Raw genomic sequence first — 9,944 nt, 5'->3', positions numbered from 1 at the left:
CTACGTGGAAACCGTGGTAGATCCGATTCTGCTGCTATGCGTCAATAAAGAATGGAAGAAGTCCTGGTGCTGCGTTGGAATCCAATAAGCATCCTCCACGATGGGTTGCGTCGTTAGAATTTGTGGTGTACCGTATCAGGCTGATATGGCAATTTGAGCCGTCTTAATAATAATTATGCGGAATGGTCCAAATTTTATGTTATCTTTTAGTTTCGAGAAATTGATATCTCAATGAATCGGACTAAATAGTACTAACATTGCGAGTGTGGTCATTTATAAAGGTCATTCTGGGTTGGCTACGGCAAACATAGCATCTCATAAAATGATACGCAGTGTCGCAGATACACCACAATTTGGGAAAAAGTCGGTAAAATAGTCACACGGAGTCTATATGAGTAATAAAAACAAAATTTCTTAGCTCTGCAGGATTTTGTGTAGTCATGCATTAAATGCATGAGCGATAGCGAATTTTGCTATCGCACTTTTTAAGCATTTTATCAACTCTTTTAAAAATGATTATATAGGCTCAGTCTGCTGCACAGATAATTTTTGAAAATTCTGTTCAGAAAATTTTCTGATTATTACAATTCAGCATTATATGAAAAAAATAGTCTAATTAACGCGTTATGAAATTCCAAAGTCAAAGTTTTGAATGCACAGAATATTTTTATAAAGAAGACGTGTCTTTTAAACGGAAATTTCCACTAATAGTATACGAGTAGCAACAGTTTCGTAAGAAATTATTATTTATAAAGTATTAATTGTTTGAGCTGGCATTGTAGACGGCATACTTCAGCAATAAGATGGCTGTTTACGTTTTCGCGTCGCTATATTGTCCATTGTACAATCCTATCGGTGTCACGTGAACGATTTTCAGCCGTATCGAGAGGCATTGTCGAGTTGACAGTTTTCTATGCGCAATCACTGGTCAGCATAATGGAAAGGTATTTTGGCAAAAAAATACAAACGCAGGCCGCGCATGCAACACTTGGATAAAAAATGCTAAACACCAGGCACTTTGAGCGGATGATTAGCAGGTATTAGAGTCGGGTTGATTGTATCGCAATTTGACTTGGAATGAAACCAGTACAGCCGGTGTATTGTTCGTCATATTTTCCCTTTTCAATAAGGGCGGCACGTTGCCGGTAATGTAGCCGTAAGGCATATACTTGAGCTTTTTTTGTCCATCTTCACATATCATAGTTTGCTGCTACCGATAATTTACACAAAATCTCCAAAGGCAAATTACAGAAAATGATAATATCTTTACAGCTGACAATACATGCTGCTCAGAGGTGCTGCAACAGTTAATCCGTTTTCTTTGGATCATAATTGGAAATTCCCTTCACGACTTTTGTGTCGAAAAAGATTGCCCGCACTTCTTACCTTCATGTGATTCTTTTGGCTTTATCATCTGCTGATTGGATTATATATCTTAAGCTGGACTATATATCTTAAGCTTATTTTCTTCCGTGTTTGACCAATTTGTGTTTAAACTGACGTGGACTGCTTGCAATTTTGATTCAGTTTTTTGGTATAATATGTACATTGTATTTGGTGGCATGGAATACTAAGCTGTTCCGCAGTGGACCACGGTTTATCAACAGCCTTAAATTCCGCGTGATAAAGCATCCGAATTTTTTGCCAACTGTTTCTGTGATTTGATTTTGTCATTCCAAAGCTGACACTCAAGCCAACTTTTTATAAATTGTTTTGAAAAGGTTAGTAGAATTCTGGTGTAGCAAAAAATTTAAATTTGTGCGCAGCAAAATTAGGACCGCACAATTGTTTTTTAACTGTTAACAGTACATATTAATTATTAGTTAGTACTTAGTGACATGTATTGTGCTCAGTACTCATTAAATTATGTATTTGTACTTCTAATTAATCGTAATGACATGTATTGTACTCATTAAATTACAGTATGTACCTGTACTACCGCGTTACTAATTGCGTGCGGCAAAGACTCGCTGCTTATAAAGTAACTGACATCAGCAAATTAAAATCATTTCTTGACTACTTGCCGGAAATTTTTATTCTTAGCCTGGTTAAAGTTACAAAAAAGTAACTGCGTGAAATTATTACAAAGAATGCAGAAGGGTATTCTTACAAATTTTGAATAAAACGGAAACAGTAGTAGTGACTAGTGAGTTATTTTGGTCATAACGGAACTGATTGTTTACTACTGACAATATTATTGCTTATAATTTCGTGGTTAACAGCACAATTAGTGCCGTCAAGACTACTCATAAAAATTTTTCTCGTAAATACACGATCTGAGACAGCTCGTCTCGTGTATGACTGCTGCGGCGCGGTACAGAAACATTGCGCAATCGTCCACAGCGTGAGTGAAAGGCTTTACCAGTAAATGCCGGCAAAACATGCCGTGTTGTTGTTCTACGGAATACTCCGTACGCGCCAACATGTAGCCTACGATCGGACATAACGACAACATTTTGGAGCAGCTTGTGCCATTTGTAATGCACTTCTCTAGTTGTTCTCGCCTGTCCTACGGCTGTTGTGTATTTTCGTCATTTTTTTGCACTGTGTACTTTTCTGTTGTGAACACTTAACATTGACAACATTCGATGGTGATTTGTATTAAATGCTATTTACAGATTTCGGTCCAGAATGAGCGCTATTTGGCATAAAATCAAGAAAGCCATTGCGTACCATTACAGCGAGACGAAGTACGTCCGCACCGAGGACCAGCTGGAACGGGAACGATGGCTCATCCCCAAACTGATCCCGTTCAGTCGCTACATGCTGATGCCAGCGGCTGTTCTCATTCAGGTTTGCTAGTTTTTGGGGTTAATTATTATATACACCCCGCTCAAGCAATAATTGCATTCTTTAACTTATCTATCGCTACCAGCCAGTTAATATAGTTGTTATCAATACCATCTAGCATTCATCATGTTCTAGGTATGCTGTGGTTCCCTGTACGCCTGGAGCGGATTCAATTTACCTATCGAAGCTAAACTGTATGGATTTAATAAAGGCGTGGATCGCGCTATTGGTGAGAATAATACGCAGGTGAATCTTTAATTTTATAGTATTAATTTCTTGTTAAAATTTTTTTGTGCAGCTGTCAACGTCTTCTACGTGGCCGTGGCGATTTTCGCCCTGAACGCCGCCTTCCTTGGGCCCTGGATGGAGCGCAACGGGCCACTGAAGGGAGCTATGTTGGGCGCCTGTCTGTTTTACCTGGGCAATTTGGTTACCGCTCTCGGCGTCTACGTCAACCAAATGTGGCTGATATTTATCGGTACAGTACAGTAAATTATAAAACTACCAGAATGTGTACCTAGTTTAATATAAGCCGCGAATTGTAAACCATCAGAACGTAACTGACAGCACATATGTATTATGTATACTACATCAAAATTTTTCCAGGATACGGTGTTATTGGCGGCGCCGGTCTGGGCATAAGCTACATCTCCCCGGTGTCACCGTTGCAAAAATGGTTTCCGGAGATGCGAGGCATCGCGGCGGGATTGGCGGTGTGCGGCTTCGGTGCCGGTAGCATCTTCTCGCCTTACACACAGAAGGCTTTAATTGGACCGGACTACGCCAAGACCGGACAGATCAATCTGGGCATTGAGCTAACCTTTGTCATCCTGGGTTCCTGCTATTTTGTTATCATGGCTCTTTGCGCAATGGTCCTCCGTATGCCTCCGTAAGTGCCGCGTTTGTTCGTATAGTAGCAGAAAACTGCCTTTCAAAATAGTCTGCAATCTAGAGCTCTAATTTCGCTAGAACAGTATTTTTTTATTACTCCCCGAATTTCCTGGGCAATATATTTTGATCGCAACAAGAACACTTAAATGACATTCCACTACTGCCATATGTACAGATAATAATATTTGCAATGTTTGACGAAAATGTGTACAGAGTAATTAACACCTATCCATAAAAAGTAATGTGTCAAATGCATATTTTGATTTCCTCGGCAAACACTTAGAGCTATTTGTAAAGCTCGAGTTGCACCTTCACAATATTAATATAGCTATTTTGTAGGCCGGGATACGTGGTGAAAGGCGTGACGGTGCACACGGTCAAAGGCGCCGAGAATTTGTTCGTGGCCAAGAAAACCGTGGTCGACGATCCGGTGCCGGCAGCGGAAAATGGGAAAGTCGAAGCCGACATGGAGATGGATAAGATGGCCGCGCGCAAAAGCCGCAGCCGCTCAAAAGGCCACTCAGTGGTGGATGTGCTGCCGGACTATGCTAAACACTTTTCCATGTCGCTCAAGCAGGCGCTCACGTCCCCACAGTACTGGATGATGGTCAGTAAAATGAATGCGCAAATCAAAAACACAAAGCTTTTGTCCTCTTCTATGATAAGAAATTGTTTATCCGTTTTTTGTACACATTCTCATCACTAGAAAAATGCCTGACCTGAACCTCATTAATTTTTAGTATTTTATGTTCTTGGGATCGGAAATTACTGGACTCCTGATTATCTCCAAAATCCAAAGTATTGCTCAGAATCAACTCAAACAGTCGGACTCCGTATCGGCGGATATCAACTCCGGTTTGGGCGGGGTCAGTGCGAACACGCACTTTTTCCTTGGCTGCTTCACTAAAACCAGTTTCTATAGGTAAATCTTCTGGGACGCTTAATATTGCCACTTGTCTCAGATTTGATTAAAAGCCGGAAGACCCTCTTCATCTTTTCACTGATCTGTCAAGCTGTGTGCTTGGGATGTCTGCCTAGTGCGTTGGATGCACAGAGTTTAGGTGGTGTGCTGACGTGCGCCTTTATCATCGGATTCTTCTGTAAGTGTGCAGCTAAATATTTTTCTAGCTATAGCCGGTCTTTATTCATCTAACGAAACTCCGCTTCAGTTGTGTCAAATGATTTTCGAGAATTATTTGTACTGACGATGAAGGGATTGTGATACATTGCAGATGGTGGAGGCTTCGGTATGATTCCAGCGTATTTAGCTGACCAGTTTGGCGCTAAGAATGTGGGAGCAACGCACGGCGTAGTAAGTCCGCACGCTTGTACATAGCAATAATTTAAAAAAGCTAGGAATGGCTATAAACTGAAACTTTTAGATCTTGACTGCTTGGGCTATTGCCGGCGTTTGCGGCGGTCTCATTTTTACCGCTGTTTATAATCAACAGCGGCTCGCTTATCCGGATTCCAAAATGATGTGGTACGATTTTCTAATTTTAGCTGGGTTCCATCAGATTCGTGTTGGTGTAGAAAAGTACCTAATTCACTCTCTTGCTGTTGGCGTACTCGTATATAACTTTTATCGGACATGTAGAGAAATAATTAACAATGTATTACAGGTACGATGTCAACTTCCGATGGATTTTGGCTCCAGTATTATTTGCGCTAATCTTAGCGATCTTAACGCCAACAAATCTCCGCGACCAAAAACTCCCGCGCGTGGAAGGCGAACGCCTGCGCTTCCGGCTACCTTTTGGTCGAATGGTCAGGCTCATTAACGGACGATTTCGTACGGTTAGCGTCGAGGAGGAGGAAGCTGAATGGCAGGCCTATTTGTCATCGCTGCACGTGGACGCTGAAAAGCAGGATAGCCGGAAAGGGTCCACGACCCCGGATCGGCCTGCTAAAATGTTTATTTCTGACTCAGAAGCGACCTTACCGTCCTTTAATGAGAAAAATCGCGAAAGGAGCATAGAGCCGACCGGACGTCAAGCCCACTGGCCACGATTTTCCTCGTAGGAGGTTTTTTATATGTACACAGCGTGTGTTCTTTGGGGATCCTTTTTTGTCATTTGTCAGTACGGATGAGCATTTTTTGGAATTGAGAATTGTTAAGTCGATGTGAAAAAAGTTTAGAGTATTTATTTTGTACCTTGTGCTTTTGGTTTCGCACATGCCACTTGTTGTAAAAGCCATGGTACAAACGGTTTATGTTGTACTGAAGAGTTATGTACACTGTACAGTGATACAGTAAGATACATTTTTGTATATTTTAAGTTAAGCGCTGACTATTGCCAGCGCAACGCGCATACATGTACATAAGTTTTAGCCAAGTCCACAGTTTATCGTTAACCGTCAGCGGTACGCCGACAATAAGTATCTACAAAGCACAGCGAATTACTGTATTTGTGTTGTTGTAGAAGTAAGCATATACTGTACGCTCATATATGAAAATCCCATGAAACCGCATGACAATACCTTAACATGTGCTGAAGCGAAATTACTATCAACGGTGAAATCACTTGCCCCATTAATCATCCCTTATCGCATTAAAGTCAAATTGTAAGCACTAAGCAGTCATTCATCCAGTTTCAGTCAAGTAAAGTAAGGTATTCCATTTTGCAGTGCACATCTTCGGTTAAGTGTGCAAAGCTAAACTGTGAGGAGTGTTCGTCCGGCTATTTGGATATTCTTTCTGTTTACTCATGACGCTGATTATTTCCTTATCACCGGCAGTTATTGTTCGTCGGTGAGTGGATTTGTAGCGGTATTGTCCGATCGACCCGTCCATCAGAATACCCCACTTCCGCGAATAATTTGCGCAGACTGTGCAGCCATCCAATATGAGCAAGTTCGTGCGAAAGGTTAAAAGTGCTGTCAAGTACCATTACAGCGAAACGAGCTATCCGCGCACCGAAAAGCAGCTGGAACGTGAACAATGGCTTATTCCGAAACTGATCCCGTTCAATCGTTACATGCTGATGCCGGCAGCAGTACTGATCCAAGTACGAGCCGTTTCACGGTTTTGCAGTATGGATCCGCTTAATAACCTATACATTCTGCGCTCAAAATTTGCCAAAGAACAAGCGCAACTGATGTGTTGCGGCATCTGTAACTAGATTTTCTGTAGGTTTGTTGTGGTTCATTGTACGCATGGAGCGGCTTCAATTTGCCTCTCGAGGCCAGATTGTACGGGTTTAATGGAGCTACGGATCGAGCAATCGGTACGAGAGCGGAACTTTCAGTTCTAGAATAATCACACACTCTTGCTGAGTTTTTCATGACCTTTTATGATAGAAATTTATCTCACACATGATCTCCCTGATTCTTTTTACAGCTGTCAATGTTTTCTACCTGGCCGTTGCCATCTTCGCGTTGAATGCAGCCTTCCTCGGTCCGTGGTTAGAGCGCAACGGACCACGAAAAGGAGCCATTTTGGGAGCTTGCCTGTTCTACCTGGGGAATTTAGTGGCAGCGCTCGGAGTTTACGTTAACCAGATGTGGCTGATCTACATCGGTAACAGCAGTCTACAATGACTGCATCAAACTCGGTTATAATGTCAAATCACGCAATTTGCCTCCTTTTTTCAGGTTACGGTGTAATCGGAGGTGCGGGCGTTGGTATCAGCTACATCTCGCCCGTGTCACCATTGCAGAAATGGTTTCCGGAAATTCGTGGGGTGGCGGCTGGGTTGGCTGTGTGTGGATTTGGTGCCGGGAGTATCTTTTCGCCATACACGCAGAACGCTCTGATTGGTCCAGATTACGCCGCCACCGGACAGGAATTTCTCGGGATCGAATTGACCTTTGTGATCCTGGGATCGTGCTACTTTGTAGTCATGCTGGTTTCCGCGCTCATACTCCGTATGCCTCCGTAAGAATCGTTCTCCCTATTTGTCACATTTTTATGTCTGCTTTCATGTACAGTAGTACAAATTAACGGGAGTGTTTTTTTATTACCAAGGCCTGGTTATGTGGTAAAAGGGGTAACAGTCCACACAGTGAAGGGAGCGGAAAAGCTGTTTGTCACCAAAGATAAAGTAGAAGATGAAACCGCAAAAACGGATAAACAAGGGATCGAGATGACAAACATCACGGGAGATAATCCACAGAAACCCCGCAAATCGAGCACGGTTGTTGTTCCGGATTACACTAAGCATTTTTCTATGAGCCTGAAGGAATCATTGACATCTCCTCAATACTGGATGATGGTAAAGCGGTTTTTGTTTACGAAGCTACACTAATCCGCATAAACGTGCAAACCTTTAATGTGCCTTTTAATACAGTACTTCACCTTTCTTGGATCGGAAATCACCGGCTTACTGAGTATCTCCAAAATCCAGAGCATAGCGCAAAATCAACTGAAGCAATCAAATGCCGTTTCCGCCGATATCAATTCCGGACTGGGCGGGGTTAGTATTGTATGGGCGTTGAATCGTCCGACCATTCTGAACGACCGCGGTTCTGAATTATTTAGGTGAACTTGTTAGGGCGACTATTGCTGCCCTTCATATCCGATTTGATCCAGAGTCGGAAAGCGCTGTTTATACTGTCCCTAATATGCCAAGCTGTGTGTCTGGGATGTCTGCCTAGCGCTATGGCAGCGGACAGTTTAGCGGGAGTATTAACGTGCGCTTTCGTTATCGGATTCTTTTGTAAGAAGTTACGACTTGTACTTGTACGCCTGTATAGATTAGCAGTACATATTTGTACGTAATCGAAATATTGTGGGATTGTGCAGATGGAGGCGGATTCGGCTTGATGCCGGCATATTTAGCCGACCAGTTCGGGGCCAAAAATGTGGGAGCCACGCACGGCATGGTAACGGAATTTCGTACTAACTGCTCGTACACGTACGCATTACAACGTTTTTTTTGTTAGATTTTAACAGCGTGGGCCATCGCCGGTGTGGGCGGTGGTATGGTTTTCACAGAAGTCTACAATCAGCAACGGGAAACGTATCCAGAAAGCGAGATGATGTGGTAATGTACAGCAAATCAGCATCCTCCGTTCCTAACATACCAGCGCTTATAAAATGACCTTTGCAGGTACGACTTAAATTTCCGCTGGATTCTTGGACCTGTATTGCTAGCACTAATTCTGGCGGTTTTCACTCCGACCAATCTGCGCGACCGCATGCTGCCCCGTGTCGAAGGCGAGCGCTTCCGGTTGCGTTTGCCCAATGGGCACTTGCTGCGTTTTGGGGGTGGGCGATTCCATGTTGTCAGCACGGAAGAGGAGGAGAACGAGTGGGAAGCATACCTCGCCTCGCTAAGCACACGAAAACTTTCCATCAAAGACAGTAGCGCGGAAAAAGCGGCAGATGCTGTATCTCAGAGTACGGTGATAAAGGTGAACGAACGACAAAACGAAATGAGCTTAAGACGCCTGTCTGATTACTCGCGCATTCAGTTTGTAATCGAAGGGCTCATGCAATCTGTAAGCCTTACTTATGTGTAAGCTGGAAACGGTAACTGCATTTACGGTATTAAAGAAACTTATCTTATATACTCTGTAATAAAAAGGAGTGTCACTCATTTTTATTAATCGGCAATCTGCGTAAAGCTAAACAAATAGTCGATGAAAAAATGGTTTTTATGGGAAATATCAAGGGTGTAAAAAGGAATAATTCTCCGTAGTCCGTAGAAGTTATTACCGCAGTGTCTGCCAGATAGTGGTCGTTACACGTATAAAGCAAATGCATGATTTGGGTGCTTTTTTGCAAAGGATATGTATGTTGAAGTGCCCAGTTTATATCACCGAAAATCCCTCAACTTGTATGAAACCGGAATAATTTCAGGCTTAACCAAAGGACTTATGTAAGCAGTAGCCGCACGCATTCATCTATCGATGGGAGCGTCTGGAAGACGCTGTCACCTGGGCCCGTTGCGACGACGTGGATAATTGTCCACTCGCTCCGCTACTCTCGCTCTTCACCGGCAAGTGGAACATCAACCGCAATCCATCCCAGAATTTCCCCAACCGCACGGCATACAGAAAACAGTTGGCCGTCCCCACGCCGTGGTACAGCAGCAGCGACAGCATGTACCAAATATGCAGCAACTGCTGTCCCATGTTAATTAACATGATTACACCAAAGGGTGCAACAAGCACCAAATAAACGACATACGCCTTAAACAGGGACTTGGCAATCCGAATATCCTTCCTAAAGGATTTTCCAGGCTGCCCGGTCAGCACTCGGATGCGGCTTATCCGCACCTGTCGGTAGATACCGTAATAGGCGATAAAGGTTAATATGG

At 43.0% G+C, this 9,944-nt stretch overlaps 2 protein-coding genes across 3 annotated transcripts; both read left to right on the top strand.

Annotated features, from left to right (window-relative positions):
• Positions 1-1,257: 1,257 nt before the first annotated feature.
• On the top strand, positions 1,258-6,024 carry LOC129602363 (L-lactate transporter-like). The gene is made up of 11 exons (XM_055501359.1): positions 1,258-1,721; positions 2,619-2,793; positions 2,926-3,019; positions 3,089-3,268; positions 3,397-3,679; positions 4,021-4,288; positions 4,422-4,547; positions 4,604-4,781; positions 4,914-4,993; positions 5,064-5,164; positions 5,304-6,024. Exons 2-11 carry the CDS (start codon positions 2,632-2,634, stop codon positions 5,701-5,703), a joined length of 1,872 nt encoding a protein of 623 aa, XP_055357334.1. The 5' UTR covers positions 1,258-1,721; positions 2,619-2,631; the 3' UTR covers positions 5,704-6,024.
• A 217-nt stretch (positions 6,025-6,241) lies between these two features.
• Positions 6,242-9,649, top strand: LOC129602364 (L-lactate transporter-like). Of its 2 annotated transcripts, XM_055501360.1 has the most exons (11): positions 6,242-6,689; positions 6,815-6,908; positions 7,022-7,201; positions 7,276-7,558; positions 7,649-7,895; positions 7,971-8,096; positions 8,162-8,339; positions 8,426-8,505; positions 8,566-8,666; positions 8,733-9,036; positions 9,485-9,649. In XM_055501360.1, the coding sequence occupies exons 1-11, from the start codon at positions 6,528-6,530 to the stop codon at positions 9,488-9,490; spliced, it is 1,761 nt and encodes a 586-aa protein (XP_055357335.1). In that variant the 5' UTR covers positions 6,242-6,527; the 3' UTR covers positions 9,491-9,649. The 2 variants fall into 2 exon arrangements, with proteins under 2 accessions (XP_055357335.1, XP_055357336.1); XM_055501361.1 differs by lacking the exon at positions 9,485-9,649 and having other exon boundaries at positions 8,566-8,671; positions 8,733-8,832.
• The last annotated feature ends 295 nt before the right edge of the window (positions 9,650-9,944 follow it).

Source organism: Paramacrobiotus metropolitanus, unplaced genomic scaffold, assembly GCF_019649055.1.
Source record: "Paramacrobiotus metropolitanus isolate TYO unplaced genomic scaffold, Prichtersi_v1.0 Parri_scaffold0000419, whole genome shotgun sequence".
In the NCBI taxonomy this organism is placed as follows: Eukaryota; Metazoa; Tardigrada; class Eutardigrada; order Parachela; family Macrobiotidae; genus Paramacrobiotus; species Paramacrobiotus metropolitanus.
This window is presented reverse-complemented; position numbering and strand designations above follow the sequence as displayed.

Coding starts and splice junctions, on each gene's coding strand:
- LOC129602363 (XM_055501359.1), top strand. CDS start 2,632: ATGAGCGCTATTTGGCATAAAATCAAGAAAGCCATTGCGTACCATTAC. Junction 2,794..2,925: donor CAGCGGCTGTTCTCATTCAG/GTTTGCTAGTTT, acceptor ATCATGTTCTAG/GTATGCTGTGGTTCCCTGTA. Junction 4,994..5,063: donor TGGGAGCAACGCACGGCGTA/GTAAGTCCGCAC, acceptor TGAAACTTTTAG/ATCTTGACTGCTTGGGCTAT.
- LOC129602364 (XM_055501360.1), top strand. CDS start 6,528: ATGAGCAAGTTCGTGCGAAAGGTTAAAAGTGCTGTCAAGTACCATTAC. Junction 6,690..6,814: donor CGGCAGCAGTACTGATCCAA/GTACGAGCCGTT, acceptor GATTTTCTGTAG/GTTTGTTGTGGTTCATTGTA. Junction 8,340..8,425: donor TTTCGTTATCGGATTCTTTT/GTAAGAAGTTAC, acceptor GGGATTGTGCAG/ATGGAGGCGGATTCGGCTTG.